The sequence below is a fragment of the Guillardia theta genome, assembly GCF_000315625.1.
Source record: "Guillardia theta CCMP2712 unplaced genomic scaffold GUITHscaffold_145, whole genome shotgun sequence".
NCBI lineage: Eukaryota > Cryptophyceae > Pyrenomonadales > Geminigeraceae > Guillardia > Guillardia theta.
In genome coordinates this window covers 142,683-160,974 of record NW_005434529.1, presented here as the reverse complement: position 1 = coordinate 160,974, position 18,292 = coordinate 142,683, and the positions used below count along the sequence as shown (strand labels likewise).

The window sequence follows — 18,292 nt, the reverse complement described above, 5'->3', positions numbered from 1 at the left end:
CTCCTCTCTCCTCCTCCTCCTCCTCTCTCCTCCTCCTCCTCCTCCTCTCCTCCTCCTCCTCTCTCCTCCTCCTCTCTCCTCTCTCCTACTCCTCCACCTCCTCCATGCCCTTCTCCTTCTTCATTATCTTATGCTGATCCTCTTCTTTCTCCTTCCCTCCTTCTCTCTTCCCCCCACGACCCCTCCAACCTTGTTCTACATGCCCTCGCATGCACACTCTATAATCTCCTCTCACCCACCTCTATTTCCCCTTTCTTATCCTTCTTTCGAGGGAGACAGTCTTCCTGTCTTCTTCTACTGTCTTCTTCACCTTTCGTCCCTTTGGCTGTTTCCTTCCTCCGTGTCTCTCACCTACTTCCATTTCTTCTCACCTCGCCTGCTGCTTCCTATGCTGCTCGCCCTCGACACTTGTTCGACTACCCTCCAACTCGAACTTGCTCTCACTATCACCACCATCACCATCACCATACCCATTGGAGAGACCTCAGGACATGTTCTACCCAACTCAGAGTCGATTGTTAGAGGAGTAGAGGCAGAGCAAGAGCAAGAGCAAGAGCAAGAGCAAGAAGAACAAGGGAGGGAACGATGGACCAGAAGAAATCATGCGATCATGTCGATTGATACTTGTGAACAGGGATGATCTCGTAGAGTCCTTGCTCCTTCCCTTGCAGTCTCACACCCATGAGGCTCCGCTGTCCCCCCTTGACTTCTCTGCTCCTCGTCAGCTGCGGCTGGCAGTTTGCTTCCTCCCTCCTCCCCTCCCTGCCCTTGCGACCTGGTCCCTGCGGTGACGCTCGCACATGCTGGAGGTCACGACAACAAAGGATCGTCAGGATCAGCCGCTGGCATGCGAGGAGGCAGAGCGCCGCGCTACTTCTGAGCTCTAGCAGCGACCCAACAGACGGACAGCAGAATTCAACCTCCTCCTCCTCCCAGTCCAGCGCATGGGACGTCCTGCTGAGCAAGCTCCCGTCTACCGTGCTGAACTCATCGCCGTACATCAACCGGGAGAAGCTCGTAGCCAACGAGTCCTTCCCCATCCCCAACGAGACGTTCTCGAAGCTCCAGCAGGACAGTCAGAGCACCTTTCCCTCCATCCCCTTCGGCTTCCCTCCCTTCACAGACATGCAAGAGAAGCTGCAAGACGCCAGGAATCGAACTGGGGGCTCTGCCAGCGACCCTCCGACCCCAGCAGGACCCCAGCAGCCCGAGGGCCTGTCGACATCCAGCGACGGTCAGCTGGAATTGTGGCGGATGGTGGATCAGGTCGGGGTGAGGCTTGACCAGCTGCGCGACTTGCTGTCTCAACCTCAGGAGCCGGACCTGGCCAACGCCATCTACCAGCTGCAGTCAGCCGTGCTCAACGTGACGGAGGACCTGACGGAGCTGCTGCGGTCCACGCAGCGGGCGCAGGACCTTGAGGAAGTGAGCAGGATAGAGTCGAAGCTGCAGGATGTGATCGCGCAGGAGCTGGAGGAGGCGCGTCGGGAGCTTGCGTTCTCAGCCATCAAAGTCTCGAACCTCGAGAAGAAGGCAGCGTCCCTCGGGATAGACAACGGCACCAAGACCAAGACCTTCAGCCTCAGGGCTGCTGGGACGCAGCAGGGGATGAACAGCAGCTCTCGAGCCGGCGGACGCCCGTCGATTCCCAGCGTGTCGGTGGAGAGGTTGGGGACCAAGACGCTGATCAGAATCGAAGAGGAACCGACACCTGCGTCCAAGCGGCAACGACTCGCGCAAGCCGTGGGGTCGTTTTTGAGCAGCTTCAATGTGTTCAGGGGAGACGCGGGAGAGAAGAGAGGAGGAGGAGGAGGAGCGAGTACGCGGGGGCAGCAGAAGGAAGAGCAGACTCAGAGAGTGCTGAAGAAGGAAGAGGGAGAAGACAAGTTGCCCAAGGAGAGGTACCTGGACGGAGTTGCGGAGATCAAGCACGCTTGGTACGGCAGCGAGAAAGACCTGGAGAAGTTGTCGGGTCGGCAGGAGTCGAAGAGGAGAGGACCAGCTGGAGAAGGCAGGGCTGAGTCGACCCCCAAGAACCGGACGAGCATGGACCAACTCTGGTCGAACCTCTGGAACTCCGACGATCCAGCCAAGGTGGGCAAGGACGTGACAGGAAAGGTGCTGGGAGCCCTGCGGCTGGTCCCGCGGGAGCAGAACGATGGCAAGACGCTCAGCGGCTTCCTGTCCCTCCCCTTCGATCTGAACCAGCTGCTGGGAGATCCAGCGTTCGGCTCCAACAAGCTCCTGGTGATCGAGTACTGCGATCGGGAGGGGAACAACATGACAGCGATATGGAAGGAGAAAGATGTACAACCTCAGACCTGGAAGAACCAGGACATGTACGACATCTCCTCGCAGCTCCTGCGAACTCCTGGCAGACAGGCTGCTGTCAACGCCAGCCAAGGCAAGGCAGAACAGGGGGAGGAGGAGAAGGCAAGGCGGCAGGAGGGCGTCCCGCAAGGGCCCTCTCCCTCCGTTGCTGACCCAACACGAAGGCAGCAGGGGGAGAGGCTGGTGAACGCGAGCGCAGGGCGGAGGGGAGAGCAGGAGAACGTGACGGAGGACGGAGGGAACGTGTGGTTGAAGCAGGTGCTGTGGCTGCCCGACGAGGCCCTCAAGGATGAGGTTTGGATCGCCAAGGACCCGGAGCTCTTTGAGCAGGAGGATCCGGTCCTGACCGCCAACGCACCTCCTCCCGTCATTCCCTTCATCAAGTACGCGTCCACCGGGCCCCCCCGCTCCCCCTGGACCTCCCCCGACTGCTCGCTCCCTGAGTTCAGGATCCTCTCGCTAGACGGGGGGGGCGTGCGCGGCATTTTGTCTGCTGTCATCCTCGCCAGGCTCCTCAAGGCTGTCCCGACCTTCCTCGACAACGTCGACCTGCTGGCCGGCACGTCGACCGGCGGTCTCATCGCCCTCATGCTCGCCGTGGGCTACACGCCGGAGGAGTGCCAGAAGATCTACGAGTACGCGTGTCCTCTCATCTTCGCCAAGGACCCCTGGAGGATCTACAACCCGCTCAAGGCCAAGTACAGCCCCAAGGGACGGGAAGACCTCTGCCGCACCTACCTCGGGGAGGACAGGACGCTGCGGGACCTCAAGAAGCACGTGGTTGTCACCTCCTTCAAGCTCGATGGCAAGACAGGCAACATGGGCGCCTTCATCAACATGAACGGCGGGTGGCGCCCAGCCGTGTTCTCCAACATCCCCAGACTCGACGGAGTGATCGAGCCCGATCTCAACTTGTACGCCTGGGACGCGGCCCTCAGAACCTCAGCTGCTCCCACCTACTTCCCCTCGCACAAGGGCTACGTGGACGGCGCCATGTTCGCCAACAACCCGAGCATGCTCGCCGTCAGCAAGGCCTGCGCGCACTTCCCGCGGGTGACGCCTGAGAACGTGGTGGTGCTGTCGGTCGGGGCCGGGAACTTCCCTATCGCGATCCACGAGGCGGAGGAGCAGGACCTGGACTGGGGTATCAAGGACTGGGTCCCCTACATCTTCGACCTGATGCTCGACGGAGACTCGCTGTCGTCGGAGCTTCTCCTCCGCTACATGCTCAACGCCCCGTCCAAGGGCTTCCACCCGGACAAGCGCTACTACCGCATCGAGCCGACGCTCAGCGGGCCCATCGAGCTGGACTCGGTCGAGAGCATCCCCGAGCTGATCCGGGTCGGCAACGCGGTCGACCTGACGGAGGGCATCGCCTTCGTCCAGCGTCACTTCTCCAGCGGCCCTGCCTCAGCCTCCGACGCCTTCGCTCAGGCGGCGGTCAAGACGGCGAGCTGGGCGAGGCAGCAGGCGCTCAAAGTGCAGCTGAGCGAGATCATCGGGTCCTTCACTGCCATCCCCACCGCCTACTCGCCGCCATGGTCGGTCGGAGTGCCGTCGCTGTGGGGCGACGACGCGGCGGGGAAGGGCAACTCGACACAGGCAGGGCAGGCGAGGAACAGGTGAGGGAGGAGAGGAGGAGGAGGAGGAGGAGGAGGAGGAGGAGAGCCTCGATTGTGCTCAACGTAGTTCAGTCAAGAACCAACTTGTCTCCGGTCACCTACTTCTCTATCATGCCTCTATATACAACAAGCTCAGAGGGTCTCCTGCTCCTCCCTCCATGTCGCTCAGTGTAGCTCGCCATGTCTCGCGCCACGCCTCAGCCTCTTCTGTTGGCCCGGAAGCGCTGCTACATGCTGCAGCTGCTACGACGTCACTGGGAGCAGGCACAGGCAGCAAGCATCGTCACCTGCTGCTGCTTGAGCTTCTGCTGCTTGAGCTTGCTCAGCTGCCTCGACTTCTGGCTGCTCATGACGTCACTAGCTTGCACCGCCTCCTCGCGCCCACCTGTTGCCCTTGACGGGAAACTTGTCCGTGTAGATCTCGATGGTCGAGCCGGCCTCGAGCTGGGAACAGGATGAGGAGGAGGGAGAGGAAGGAGGGCAACTCACAGTGTTGCAGCCGAGGAAGAAGCCGCTGTTCCCTATGTGGTCTTGTCCTGAAGGTCCGCAGCAGCCGCCCTTGCCGCATCCCTTCACAAAGTCATCAGGAGAGGAGCAGGAGAGAGGGGAAGAGAACCGCGAGCTTCTCGCCCTCTGACTTCGACTTGTCTGACTTCTTGCTCTCTGATCCTCCTCTACCCCTGCACTCAGACTTCAGCACCAGCCCACCAGCGGCCGAAAGCCTCACTTGGCGCCTTCCGCCCCATGGTACCACCATCCCACGCTGGCGCCGCGCTCGCCTTGGAGCCCAACATGTCCTTCCAGCCCCTGCAAGCAGTTCAGTTCCTTCCTCTTTCCTCCCCCAGCCCATCCCTTCTCTCTCCTCCCCCTCTTCTCCCTCTCTTACTTGAGCTCCTTCCGGTCCCGCTGGTCCCGGTGGGCCCGTTGGGCCCGCGTGTCCCATGGGACCGATGGGGCCTCGTTCGCCGACGACTGTCAGACCCATCGGGCCCTGAGGAGAAGGTGAGATGGAACGACTGAGAGCTCTCCAGTCTTACCGAAAGTCCTGCGTCGCCAGTCTCGCCCTTGTCTCCGCTGCCATGTGCGCGTCAACCACAGCCACGAGTTTCTCCTGCAGCCCTACCGTGCTCCCATGGCCCCTGGCGACCCCTCCGGCCCTCTCAGTCCTACGGCTCCCTCGATCCCCATGGGACCCTGCAGAGGCTCACGAGACTCTCGAGCGGCGCGCTAGTCTCACCTCCATGCCAGGTGGGCCTGCAGCTCCAGAGGCTCCAGGGGGACCAGGAGGACCTTGTTCCATGTCAAAATCCCCAGTAGGTCAACAGCTGGAGGATACCTGGAATGCCTGGCTCTCCGTCCAGTCCGTCCTTCCCTTCGGGCCCTCTGCTACCTCGCAGACCAACGAATCCTGCTCATCCCCATCACACGAGACACAAGAAGACGCGACCCTCACCGTTCTGCCCGGGACGTCCAGGGCTGCCGGGGCTGCCACGAGGACCCGCGGGGCCAGGAGTCTTCAAGAAGTTGATGACGTTTCCTTCCTCCTGCCAGACCTGGTGGGGGCCATCAGACGAGAAGAAGCCATGGAGCCGAAGCGATCTCCACCTCGTCTGACTTGGCCTGCACGTCACCCAGCTTCACTCGCTCGCGCTTCTCAGCGTCCATCATCTTCTCCTGTTCAAGTCCTTCAGCTTCACATCTTTGTAACCGTCGGGTCAAAACCTTCCAGTCGTTGGAGTTTCCGCTGAAATCCTTGAGCTTCTCCTCGAAGTCTTGCAGCCCTTGCAAGATGTTCTGCCGCCATTTCAGCCCCCAGGTCACGAGGCGGGACCGCACCAACTGACGCACCTGAAGTCTGTGCGGGGTGGCATCGGCGGCACTTAGACACGGCGGGTTCATGCAAGACGGAACTGCTCGCCATCGTCAGGGTCAGACCAGGAGTCACCAAGACCCAACCTTGGATGATTGTCTGAGCCAGCATACTCCGACGACCTGGAAACGAGACTTAGCCTCATGGCGATGAAGGAGGAGGAGGGCATACCGAGGCTGTCGTGAGATCGCAGTAAAGGAAACCGATCCTGCTTGAAGCCCTCAAAGAACTTTTAAGAATCGTCACGTTACCTGCAGCAATACGTTCTCCCTCCTCCCACTCCGCCCGAAGCCGTACAGGCAGACGGTAAGTACGACGAGACAAGCGGCCTGAAACAAGACGTGAGTCAAGGTCAAACCATCTTTGACCCTTCATGGCATGTGGTTAATGTCAGTCCTACTGCATCTGCCCCCCTCATGCTGCTGAGTGATCAAGCTACCCATCTTGATCGATTCACATATACTACTCTCTTGGTTGAGCCATGCTGCTTTCAAACCTTAACTTGTCGCGATTCCTCTTGTCCCACTTCTTCGCTTCCCTCCTCATCTGCTTTCATTCTTGGCTTACCTCTTCTCCCCCCTGCTCTCCTCCCCTCGCATCTCGACTCATGTCATCTCCTTCTCTTGTTTCTGTCTCTTATTGACATCTCTTGTTTACTTTAAGGGTTTGATTATTTGCGTGTATCCTTTTTAGCCTTGTCTGGGTTTCTGATGTGATCTCTTTGGTATGCCCCCTTCTCTTACACGAAAAACAACGAGATAACATGAAGGCAAGAAATTTCTAGTGTTGTGTTCTTGTAACTTAGAAGCATCCCTCCCTCTGTCTTCGCTTGTTCTCACGCTTTCATTACTTCTCTCCTCGTTTCCTCTCTATCCCTTCGCTTCTCTTGGTCATATTCTCATCCTATCTTCTCTCCTTCCGTCCTCTCATCTCATCCCCTTCATCTCATCTCCTTCTCTTCTCCTCCTCTCTTCTTCTCCTCCTCTCTTCTCCTCTTACCGCTTGTCGCCATCGCTCCATCGTCGCCCGCGCCTCTTCAGCTCAGGGACCACATCCCCGCACATACCTATAATCGCCCTGGCCCTCATCCCCTATTTTTTTTAATCCAGGTCTATCTGACGGAGATCCTTGCAGTGATCGCTATTTCGGGGACGGCCATGGCGTTTGAGGTGAGGAGGAGGAAGAGGAGGAGGGAGAGAAGAGGAGGGGATGAGCAGAACGAGTATGGGGAGAAGAAGAGAGGAAGAGAGGGAGAGGGTGGGAGAGGGAGACAGGGAGACAGGGAGACAGGGAGGGGATAGAGGGGAAGAGGAGAGGGAGAGGGAGAGGGGGAGAGGGAAGGAGTGTTTTCACGACTTGAGGATCACGAGAAGATGAGAGTGATAGCGAACAACAAGGTCAAGTGATGCAATGTAGCGAATGCGATCTAGGGAGCACGAGGTCATGAAACATGAATGAGGATCGAGGAATGGAATCGTCGAGGAAAGAGACATTTTACTCAAGTGAGCCGTACGGCGGGAAGGATTCTCAAGAGTTTTTGTTTATCACAAAATCTTGAAGACAACAAGTTTCTTGAATAGCATGTGCGTCAGCAATTCTAGCAGTACAAGGGGCGAGCAGGGAAGAGAGAAAAGGCCGAAGAGGGGACCATGGCCAGGACTGATGTAGCCTCGCAGATTCTGAGCTACGAGAGTTACCTCATGTCGCCCATGACCAACTGGGCCGCACATGCTGGTAGAGTCCATCCAGCCATCCCGGGAGATCCCGTAAGGGTTCAAGCTGAGGGAGGAGGAGGAGCTGACATGCTGCAGGAGCCGAGGCTGTTGATTCCCAAGGCTCAGGGGCTGTGGAGCATGGGATCGAACAAGAAGGCCAGGGGACAGGACGGGGTCGATCTCGAGTGAGTGTGACTAAATCAGCTCCTCACCTAACTCCCTCCTCTTACTCCCTCCTCTTACTCCCTCCTCTTACTCCCTCCTCTTCGCTGCTCGTCCGATCCCCTCCCACCGTCCTCTCTCAACTTCCTCCCTGCGCCTCTCTGACCGCTCGATCAGATGCCCAATGTGCTCCAAGTAATCTTCTAGTATTCGTTCATCTTCTCTCTCTCTCTCTCCTATAAAATCTTTACGCACGGCTCTCCTGCAAGTGACTCTTGAGCTGCGAGCTCAGCATCGTGACCTTTCCCTGCACAACTGTCAGGAGGAGGAGAAACACGAGTAGCAGGAGCAGGAGCAGGAGCAGGAGCAGGAGGCGACTGGAGCTCTCTGCTACCTCGAGGTACTCGCACTTGGCACGAAGAGCCTTCTCCCGCACGGAGGGGACGAGCCCTGCAGCGGCTCACTTGTACTTCTCTCACGTCGGCATGCGCGAGCTCTTACCCGACATGCTGAGATCCCGCGAAGAAGATCTGTTGGGGGACCTGCTGGAGGATCAGCATCGTCCCTCCTGTCCTCCTGCTCGCCTGAAGCTGTCAGAGCTGCTCGTCGACATGCCGTCATGGTCCATCCCTTCCTTGGCTTCGTCCTCGTTGGCGCCAGGCTTCACGCGCGAGGGCTCTCTGACTGGAGGTCATCCAGACGTCGGGAGGAGGAGGAGAGGAAGGAGGAGGAAGAGGAAGCAAGGAGCAGACCTATCAGAGCGCCAGGACGAGTCTCCTGGCCCATGTGATCTCCTGCCCTCGGCCGCGAGCTTGACCTGGTGGTGGACCTCTCGCTCCAGACTGTCGATGCGGAGCTGCTGGTCGGAGACGATGACTCGAAGCTCTTCGATCTCCTTGTCCTTCACCTCCACCATCCGATTCCCCTTCCTTCCCCCCTCGTCAGCCTCCCCTCCTCCCTCTCCTCGCTCACCTCAGCGCTGCTATCGAAGACTCGCACGCTTCCTGCTCAGCTTCAGGCCTCTCGCTCCCTCCATCAGGTTACAAGGCTCACCTGCAACCTCAGGTTGAGCTCCTTCACCCTCCTGTCCTTGCTTTCGATCTGCCCCTCCTGATCTCCAACTCGGGCCTAGTCGGAGGGTAAGCGAGTCAACTCCTCCTCCTCATCTTCACCTCCAGCCGGTAGATCTTCGTGCTGGTGGATCTCAACTCCCGCAGATGGTGGTGGACGCTTCCGATCGTCTCCTCTTGCGCTTCCAGCATCGCCCCAGCAGCTTCAGCAAAGTCAACGAGCTCGGCAACAAGCTGGGCGGCGACATGCTGGCAGGCATCTTGAACGGTCGTGAGATGAGCCTCCTTGTCTCTAGCTCTAGCTGAGCTGTCATGGAGTCGCTTCAGCTCCTCGTTCTTGGAGCGGAGCTCGGCTCGCAGCATCTTCACCAGCAGGTCCATCTCCGACAGCTTCTGCTTCATCACATCGCTCGGCAGCCCCGCCCCTCGCTTGCCGGGGAGGCTATCACCTCCTTCCCCTCCCTCTTCGTCTTCGTCTGCGGCCTCGTCGGAGTCGCTGGTTTCGAGCTCGTCTGCGATTCCTCAACCTGTGTAGCCGCATCGACCAGCGTCTGCCTGGATTGCCTGCCCGGCCCTTCCCGTCTCGCTTCCCTCTCGAGGAACAGCACCAGCGAGTCTCGCAGCGAGAACAGGGTAGTGAACCACTCCTCCTTGGCCCTCGCAGTCACCTCAAGCCCTCCAGGCGACTGACTGATGCTCATCCTCTTGAGAGCATCTATCAGCTCCCCGCGCGTCTGCCCGTCGATGAGAGCTTCTCGGAGGATGCTGTACACCTCCTGCAGGAACCGAAACATCGTGTTGGAAGAAGTGACCTCTGCAGAGCGAGAGCCCTCGTCTCCTCCAAGTCCCTCGGCGCGGAGCTCGAGGAGGAGGCGAGCCTCCTTGTCGCTAGCCGCGTCCTCTTCCCTCCTCGCCGCTCGCTGCCTCTCCGTCATCTCCACCATCATCCCCGTGACGTCACCTAGGGCTGCCCGAGCCTCCCGCACGGCCTCAACCTTGTCAGCGAGGGAGGAGAGGACTCGGGCGGCAGCAGCGGAGACGCGATCCATGAGGTCATGCTCGAGCTGCCGGTGATTCTTGAGGCTGCACGCCTCCAGCAGGTAGGGCTGCAGACTCTCCTCGATCCTCGTGAAGGTGTCTCTTCGTGCCCGGCCCTTGAAGACCCAGAGAGACCAGCAGAAGCCCAGCAGCTTGCGGTGCGATCTCTTCATCACCCTCTTGGTGAGCAAGGTGACCTTGTCGAGCTGGGAGCTCGAGGCGCTGAAAGAGCGGAGGTCCAGCTGAAGCCCCAGCTCTTCATTCCGGTAGCGCAGCAAGCTGTTCTCCTGCAAGCGAGGCGTCAGCGAGGAGGAGGTCAAGATCGTGGAGGACCTGCTTCAAGCGCTGAAGGTCTTGAGCCATGGCCATCACTCGGGGGTTGTACGAGGACTCGCTCTCCTTCAAGTCTCGGAGGAGGTTGTCAAGGTCATGGCAAGCGAGTCGCAGGTCGTCGTACAGTCTGCAGGTGAAGGAGTGGGCGACCTGCAGGTCGGGGGGGAGAGGAGCAGCTCTGCTCGCCGCCACCTTGAGCTCCTCGTTCAGCCATTCTATCTCGAGCTCGCGCTTGTGGAGCAGCTTCTCCAACTCGGAGGTAGAGGAAACACCACGAGTCTTGTCCTGCTTTTGTCGTATCATCGTTTGTAGCTGCTGGAGGGAGCTCTTGTAGAGGAAGTTGAGCTTTGCGTTCTCTTGTTCGAGGTATGAAATGCGCTGCCGTGCACCAGCAAGCTCCATCGGCACATCATCGCTCATCGGAGCCATAGCGTCTCTCTTCATCTCTTTCTTGCTTCTCTTCGTCTCCATGCCAGCAGGTTTCCGGTTGGCATACGACGGCGTCTGCTCTCGCTTCCACGTCACGTCTCTTCCCAGGTCCACCACGGCGCCAGCTAGACGCTGCCGCTGCTCCTCACTCTCCTCGAGCTTCGCCTGTAGCTGACGACATCGCCTCGCGAGGGCTTCTTGCCGCTCCTCGGCGACTTTGAGAGCAAACTGAGCAGCAAGCAAGCTCCCCGAGCTCCCGGTCGTCTCCTCGTCTGTCACATCGTTCTCCTCTCCAAGAGCGGCAGGAGGGAGCGAAGCGGGTGCATCGCGGGGAAGTTGGAGGTGTCGTAGGATGGCGGCGTGAGCAAGCTCGATGTCGTCAACGAGGGTCTCGAAGACGGTCAGACGCTCAGGGTCCGGGTCAAGCAGGAGGCTCTCCGTGTAGCAGCACAGGAAGCGATCCAACGCCTTCATGCTCTGAGCCACCTGCCAAGTCAAAACTCTCACGCCCTGCTGCAGCCGCGCGCATGTTTCATGCTCATCCCTCGAACGATGAGCTGCGACGAGCCTCTCGTGCAGAGCGTCCAGCTGCTGCTGCAGACCTTGCTGCATGTCATCGTCATCGAAGGTGATGTGCCTGCGATGCATCTCATTCGTTTCGAGGCTGTCGAGAGAATAGTTGGACGGCAATCGATCGAATTGGATCGCTTGCTCCCTTCCTGTCATCTCATCTATCAAACATTGAATTGTTAGCTCGTGAACTTGAACAAGACCGTTCAGCGATTGTCTTGCCAGATGAAGTTGCAAGACTTCTGAACCCCCTCAACCTCATGCACTGTTGCCTCCATCAATCAACATGGCTGTGCTCATTCACTATGCCTTGTCGAGAACTCTCCTCTCCTCTCCTCCCCTACCCTACCCTACCCTCGCCTCACCTCTCCTCTCCTCCTCTCTCCTCGCCTCCCCTCCCCTCCCCTCCCCTTTCCTCCCCTATCCTCACCTCCCCTCTCTCCTCTCCTCTCCTCTCCTCTCCTCTCCTCCCCTCCCCTCCCCTCCTTTCGTCTCGTCTCGTCTCCTCTCCTGCCCTGTCCTGTCCTCTTCTTCCTCCTTTTTCTCTCTCCTGTCCTGTCCTGTCCTGTCCTGTCCTGTCCTGTCCTGTCCTGTCCTGTCCTCCCCTCCCCTCTCCTCTCCTCTCCTCTCCTCCTCCTCTCCTCTCCTCTCCTCTCCTCTCCTCTCCTCTCCTCTCCTCTCTCTCCCCCTCTCCCTCCATTTCTCTCAACAAGTTTGAACCAACAAGCTTTGTAGGTCCTGCCCCTCCTCCCCTCACTGATCCGATAGCTACAGCAGGGGTCCCTGCAGCAGTACAGCAGGGCTACAGGTAGGGGTAGGGGTACCCACTGAGCCGGGCGGGCCCGGGATGAAGTTTGACTGAGAGAGTGACGGGAGTTTGATGGAGGTAGTCAAGCAAGAGCCTTGCGTTGATGGCATGAGCGGAGGAGGAGGAGGAGGGAGGAGGGGAGGAGGAGGAGGAGGGGAGGAGGAGGAGGGGAGGCAAGTACAACCGCCTGGAACAGTCAGGAGTGATGGAAAGAGAGAAGAGAGAGGAGCTCAGGGCTTGCTTCCACACCGGAGACCTCGATCGAGTCCTCATCATCCTTGAAGACTTTCCTTCTCTCTTCTTGGACTCCCTCAAGGTTCTGTGCTGACGTACCTCCACCGAGTTATGATGCTCCTTGACAGCTCCAGGACGAGAGCAGGCAGGGCATTCTCCACCGCGTCACCATGGCTGGCGACGTCGAAGCCCTTCAGAGGTACCTCGGGATCGCGCAGAAGCTGCTCGAGAGCTTTCCCAAGGACGCAGGGCTGAGAGAGGTAGTGGGGGAAGGCATCGACGCTGCTGACGCGAGTGGCCGCACGAGCCTCCACCTCTGTGCGTACGCGAGAGGAGGGGAGGAGGTTGGGAGGAGGTGTGCGGCAGAGCTCATAGAGGCTGGAGCAACCAGCCTCAAGTCAGACCTACAGGGTCAGATGCCCATGCACGCCGCCTGCCAGCAGGGGCGCACGAGCCTGGTGGAGTTCCTGCTGGAAGTGAGCATCATGCATACCGACCTGCTGCACGTGGACCGCAAGGGCTTCCCGCCGCTGCTGCTGGCGGTGAAGGGAGGCTTTCTGGACATCTGCCGCATCATCCTCGACGTCTCCTCCCTCTACGTCCACCAGCGCACCATCAGGAACGAAACCGCCCTCCACCTCTCCGTGGTGACCCTCCTCCCCCCTTGCTCCTCCTCTCCCTCCCCCCTTGCTGCTCCTCTCCCTCCCCCCTTGCTGCTCCTCTCCCTTGCTCTTCTTCTCCATCCCTCCCTTGCTTCTCTTCTTCCTCCCTTCCTGCTTCTCCTCTCCTCCCTCTGACCTGTCGCTCGAAGTTCCACGATGCGCCCAGGGCAGCTGAGCTGGTGGAGCTCTTCATGGAGCGAGGATGCAGCATTGACGTGCAAGATTTCGACGGTTGGGCCTGTCGCTCCCTCCGCTCCTGATGCATGTGCAGGCGCCACGGCTGGTGAACTCGCCGCTCAACATGCGGATCGCCTGTGGCCAGAGACAAGTGAGGAGAGGGAGGAGGGAGGAGAGGAGAGGAGAGGAGAGGAGAGGAGGGGAGAGGAGAGGAGAGGAGAGGAGAGGAGAGGAGAGGAGAGGAGGGAGAGGAGAGGAGAGGAGAGGAGAGGAGGGAGGGGAGAGGAGAGGAGAGTTCTTGACGTCATCCCTTGCCTTTCCTCATGATTGTCGCGCTTTCAGTTCAGTTCCTCAGCACCGGGCAGAAGGGACGACCAGCGACATCCTCGGACGAGGCAGCGAGAGATCTGATCGTAGCCGTCAAGATCGGCGACATGGCATACGTCATGAAGATCCTGCAGGTGATAGATAGGAGGGAGCGAGTGAGAGGAGAGGAGAGGAGAGAGGAGCAGGCTGTGAGTGGATGAACAGAACAAACAGAAGCAAGCGAGGCGGTGGGAGAAAGGAGGGAGGGAGAGGGAGGGAGGGAGGGACGGGTGGGTGGGGTGGAGAGAGATGGAAGGATGGAAAGAGAGCAGCAGCAGCAGCAGCAGCAGCAGCAGCAGCAGCAGCAGCAGCAGCAGCAGCAGCAGCAGCAGCAGCAGCAGCAGCAGCAGCAGCAGCAGCAGCAGCAGCAGCAGCAGCAGCAGCAGCAGCAGCAGCAGCAGCAGCAGCAGCAGCAGCAGCAGCAGCAGCAGCAGCAGCAGCAGCAGCAGCAGCAGCAGGGAGAGGAGAGCGCGTGTGGTCATGTCACATTGTCATAGGGGTTGAAGGATCAGAAGCGGAGGGTCCTCGACAGGGTGAGGGACGAGGAGGGGTTCTCCATGCTCCACATCGCCGCCTACAACAACTTCCTCCCGCTCCTGCGCGCTATCCTGCCGCTGGGAATCGAAGTTGACAGCAGGAGCAGCCGGATGCTGACTCCTCTTCATCTCGCGATCGCCGCAGGGAGGTAAGAAGCCGCTCGAAGGGAGAAGGAGATGATGATCAGGACGAGGAGAATAAGGAGGTTGTTGTCGTCGTCGTCGTCGTCGTCGTCGTCGTCGTCGTCGTCGTTGACGACGACGACGATGAAATGATGATGATGATGATGGAGATGATGATGATGACGACGACGACGACGATGAGGAGGAGGAGGAGGAGGAGGAGGGGTTGTAGTTGATGATGATGATGAGGAGGACGAGGAGGACGAGGAGGACGAGGAGGAGGTTGTAATTGATGATGATGGCAGGCAGGAGGTAGTGGAGATGCTATTGAACAGGCAGGCAGACCCGCTTGCTCGTGACGATCAAGGTAACACTTGCCTTCACGTCGCTGCTGCAACCATGGGCATGCACGAGACGTTGAGGAAGATGCTGGTCAACCACCGGAAGCGAGTGGGAGGAGGAGGAGCAGAGCGGAACAGCGCCGGTCTCTCCGTTATGCACGTCGCCTGCCTCTCCGGCAACCTCGACGCTGTCACCCTCCTCTGCGAGCTTGATCCCCAGAGCGTGCACGTCCTCACGCCTCCTCCCTCGCTGGAGGAAGAGACGGGGCACGAGAGCGCGATGCACCTGTGCCTGGCGGTGGAGGAGGGGAAGGCGCTCAAGATGATCAAGCAGCTGATCAGCAGGCGATGTAACCCCTTCGTGGAGCGAGAGCCGGACAAGAAGACGGTCGCTATGCTCGCTCAGGTGAGCTTGTCGGAGGGTGGGGGAGCATGGAGAGGAGGGGGGGGAAGGAGGAAGAAGAGGGAGGAGAGGAGAAAGACGGAGGACGAGGAGGAAGGGACAGGAGGAGGAGGAGAAGCAGGAGGAGAAAACAGTGAGGGTGAGAGCAGGAGATGGGTCTCAAGCTTATCACGGACTACTGGGAGGACGAGCTCGGCCCTCTCGACATCCTCGACTGGACGGAACTTGACACGCAGAGACTTTTGAGTGCAGCAGCTGAGAATCAGGTCCCGTGATTCCCACCACCACCACCACCACCTCCTCCTCCTCCTCCTTCTCTCTTCTTACTTCTGCTCGCCGGCCTTCCTCTCTCTCACTATCCATCTAGATCTCCGAGCTCAAGCGCGTGCTGGAACCTCCTCCTGTGGGTCGACGGCTGGACTGCAACGTGAGGAGCGAGGGGGGGGAGGGGCTGCTGCATGCGGCGGCGAGGCGAGGAGCGCAGAAGTCAGTCAAGTACCTGCTGGGACGAGGATGCGACTGCAACCTGCAGGATGGGGAGGGCAACACTGCCCTGCACCTGCTCGTCCTGAACCTCGACCTCGACCTCCTCCAGTTCCTCTGCTCTGAGACCTACCGCCTCCACCACAGCCTCGAGCACCGGGTCAAGGACGCGGAGGCGAAGGCGAGGAAGGAGGCTGAGGACAAGGGGCTGTCGGCTCCTGCCGTCGAGAAGTTCTGCGAGAACGCGGTAGCAGTGATCGTCAAGGAGGAGGAGAGAAAGTGGAGCCTCGACTATCGCATGCCCTCCCGCCCCCACCTCCTCCTCGACCTCAACGTCCGCAACGCCGACGGCAACACGCCGTTACACCTGGCGGCTGAGCTGGGGGTTGCCAACATCATCGAGCATCTGCTGGGCGTTGGGGCGGATGCGTCGCTGCTGAACCTGGACGAGCTGAGCCCCATCGAGACCGCGAGGATCCACACGCGCTCCCTCGTCCTCGACCTCCTCCGCGAGGCTCAGTTCCAGTTCCTCGCCCGCAGGCAGCAGGAGGAGAGGAAGCAGCGAGTCGAGCAGCTGAAGAATCAGCTGGCGGAGGCGAAGGCTCAGCAGCTGCGGCACAAGGCAGACGATGCGGACGTGCGCGCAAAGTTGACGAGGAAGTTCGAGGAAGCGAGGGAGGCGCTGAGAGCAGCCGAGGAGGCGGCGACGTTAGAGAGTTGCCTGGAGGCAGAACGTGCCGCCTACGCGAACAACCTCAAGTACCAGCGATCGCCAGAGTTCTCACGACGGTGAGTGCTGCTGATTGCGGGGAAAGGGAGGGAGGAGGAGTGGAGGCAAGGCAGGAAGAGAGAAGGCAGGGGCAAAGGAGGAAGAAGTGGGGGGAAGGCAGGAGCAGGAGCAGGAGCAGGAGCAGGAGCAGGAGCAGGAGCAGGAGCAGGAGCAGGAGCAGGAGGAGCATTGGAGGAGGGGAGAGAGGAGAATGATGAGAAGGAAGATCAGGGGGAGGAGGGTGGACATGGTCTGACGGTCTGCCATGCGCAGGCTACTGCGGGAAGTGCTCGAGGGGTCTACGAAGCGGCTGCTCAAGTCGTTGGCCCTGACCGATGACGTCCGAAGCTCCGCTAACTGCCTCGTCTCCATCGCTGCCTCCGACCTCCCGCAGCCTCTTTCTCGCTTCTTCCTCCGCCTCCCCGGCGTCAACCCCAATGGCTTTCTATGCCCTCTCCTCCACATCGCCTGCGCCCTCGGGCGACTCGAGTGCGTGCAGCTGCTGCTGCGGCTGGGAGCGTCGAGCAACTGGTTCATGGAGGACTACCAGACTCCCCTGCACGTCGCCTTCCTCTTCGAACGCTACGACGTCTGTCGCGTCCTCGTCGCGGCTGGCGCCAGCATCGAGGCGAGGGACGGGGACGGGCGGGCGGTGCTGCACACGGCAGCGAGCAAGGGGAACGTGGAAGCAGTTCGGTTCCTGCTGGAGCTGGCGGCCGACGCGTACGTGGTGGATCACAACGGCTACTCGGCCCTGCATGCGGCAGCTGAGCAGGCGCAGGCTGCGACAGCTCGAGAGCTGCTGGAGGAGGAGCCCGGGCTGGCGCTGCTGCTGAGCCTCAAGTATGAGAACGCGCTGCACGTGCTGCTGCTGGCAGTGCTGAGAGGGCGAGCGGAGGGGAGGAGGGAGGAGGAGAAGGTGACGGCGACAGCTGAAGTTCTGCTGGAGTTCGGAGTGGACGACCGGGCTGTGTGTCTGACCGAGCAGGGGCTGCGCCTGACGCCGCTGGGGATCAGCCGGGCGCTGGAGCTGAAGGAGACGACCCGAGCCTCACTCGCTTCCGGCACATGCGCGTCCCCAGGAGGCGGGGGATGCGCAGAAGGCCAGCAGCAGAGCTGCAGCTGGAGCTGAAGGAGAGCGCGGCAGCGAGCAAGGGGAGGAGAGGGGAGGAGGGGGGCGGGAGGGACTTCGAGTCGCTGCTGGCTGAGCGAGCTACGGGGATTCAACGACTGTTCCGCGGGTTCAGGGTCAGGGTCAGGACCCACGAGTTTCGCGAGGCCCTGCGGCGAGAGCGACAGGAGAGGGAGGGGGAGGAAGGGAGAGCCAGGCTGAACGCTGCTCTCTTCCTCTCTGCCTGCTCCGCTCGCTCCCTCGTCCGCTCCCAGTACGCGAAGAACTTGACGAGATGGCGGAGGGGGGGAGGGAGGAGGCTGTTCGGCTTCCAGCTGCCTCGGTTTCAGCTCCCCAGCCTCAACCTTGCGCACAGAGCTTCTCTCCTCCTCTCCCTCGTCGCCGTCAAGACCCGCAGCCTCTTCCAGGCCATCCGGCGAGGCGACGGAGCAGGCAGCGGATTCTCCCGCGACGAGTCGACGCTCATCATGAGCTGGTACCGATCCAACCTCGGGAGCCTTCGCGGGGCTCTCGCCCAACAAGAGGCCCCAGCAGAGGCCCCAGCAGAGGATTCAGCTGCTGGTGACTCAGAAGGCCTGGAGGAGGAGGAGGAGGACTGGCTGAGCTCCTCGCCTGACATGCGTCACCCTCCTGACTCGCTTGCTGCTGGGGAGCTGCCGCTGTCAACGGTCGCAGAGGAAGCCGAGGGGCACGTGCGAGGCCCTGGGAGGTCGAAGGGATGGGAAGGCAGAAGGGAGGAGGAGAAAGCGCAAGAGAGCGAGGAGAGGCATGGGAGGAGGGAACAGGAGGAGCATCACGAGCATTTCGAGCATCAGGAGGAGGAGGGAGTGGAGGGTAGCTTGTTTCGATCATCAGTCATCGAGGTCAGTGAGTTTGTGGAGCTGGTGAAGAAACAGGACATGGAAGCTATCGCAGAGATTCTGGAGGAGGAGGAGGAGGAGGAGCGAGTGAAGGAGCTGGTAAACGCTGACGCCGGAGGAGGAGACGGGGCTTGTCTGCTGCACATGCTGGCCAGGGAAGGAGTGCTGGAGATCGCGCACTCGCTGCTGCTCGCCAAGGCTGACCCCAACGCCTCCGACGCTCTCGGACGATCTCCCGTGCATGCTGCGGTGTGGAGG

At 60.2% G+C, this 18,292-nt stretch overlaps 5 protein-coding genes across 5 annotated transcripts in view; 3 read left to right on the top strand and 2 right to left on the bottom strand.

Moving 5' to 3' along the window:
• Nucleotides 1-2,337: 2,337 nt before the first annotated feature.
• Nucleotides 2,338-2,919, top strand: GUITHDRAFT_80524 (hypothetical protein; the record flags this gene model as incomplete). The annotated part of the gene is made up of 1 exon (XM_005821395.1): nucleotides 2,338-2,919. A coding segment is annotated over one exon (582 nt), but the record flags the coding sequence as incomplete, so codon positions are not given.
• A 1,086-nt stretch (nucleotides 2,920-4,005) lies between these two features.
• GUITHDRAFT_155736 (hypothetical protein) lies at nucleotides 4,006-6,147 on the bottom strand. Its single transcript, XM_005821394.1, has 18 exons — nucleotides 6,075-6,147; nucleotides 5,995-6,031; nucleotides 5,910-5,945; nucleotides 5,802-5,863; nucleotides 5,676-5,747; nucleotides 5,559-5,627; nucleotides 5,407-5,506; nucleotides 5,290-5,361; nucleotides 5,191-5,243; nucleotides 5,077-5,147; nucleotides 4,991-5,027; nucleotides 4,840-4,944; nucleotides 4,681-4,760; nucleotides 4,570-4,633; nucleotides 4,443-4,523; nucleotides 4,339-4,397; nucleotides 4,241-4,295; nucleotides 4,006-4,193 (listed from the first exon to the last, which is right to left on the bottom strand). Exons 4-18 carry the CDS (start codon nucleotides 5,850-5,852, stop codon nucleotides 4,119-4,121), a joined length of 1,044 nt encoding a protein of 347 aa, XP_005821451.1. The 5' UTR covers nucleotides 5,853-5,863; nucleotides 5,910-5,945; nucleotides 5,995-6,031; nucleotides 6,075-6,147; the 3' UTR covers nucleotides 4,006-4,118.
• A 1,325-nt stretch (nucleotides 6,148-7,472) lies between these two features.
• On the top strand, nucleotides 7,473-7,727 carry GUITHDRAFT_119393 (hypothetical protein; the record flags this gene model as incomplete). Its single annotated transcript, XM_005821393.1, has 2 exons — nucleotides 7,473-7,589; nucleotides 7,635-7,727. 2 exons carry the CDS (start codon nucleotides 7,473-7,475, stop codon nucleotides 7,725-7,727), a joined length of 210 nt encoding a protein of 69 aa, XP_005821450.1.
• Nucleotides 7,728-7,947: 220 nt separating this feature from the next.
• Nucleotides 7,948-11,218, bottom strand: GUITHDRAFT_119392 (hypothetical protein; the record flags this gene model as incomplete). Its single annotated transcript, XM_005821392.1, has 9 exons — nucleotides 7,948-8,007; nucleotides 8,095-8,150; nucleotides 8,202-8,242; nucleotides 8,453-8,629; nucleotides 8,673-8,704; nucleotides 8,754-8,828; nucleotides 8,873-9,163; nucleotides 9,220-10,095; nucleotides 10,142-11,218. 9 exons carry the CDS (start codon nucleotides 11,216-11,218, stop codon nucleotides 7,948-7,950), a joined length of 2,685 nt encoding a protein of 894 aa, XP_005821449.1.
• A 5,089-nt stretch (nucleotides 11,219-16,307) lies between these two features.
• The window catches only part of GUITHDRAFT_80522 (hypothetical protein), a gene marked incomplete at both ends in the record, with an annotated part of 4,270 nt that continues 2,285 nt past the window's right edge, over nucleotides 16,308-18,292 (top strand). The window contains one exon of the mRNA XM_005821391.1: nucleotides 16,308-16,885. Coding sequence (XP_005821448.1) covers nucleotides 16,308-16,885 — 578 coding nt within the window. The remainder of the gene's footprint in view (nucleotides 16,886-18,292) is intronic.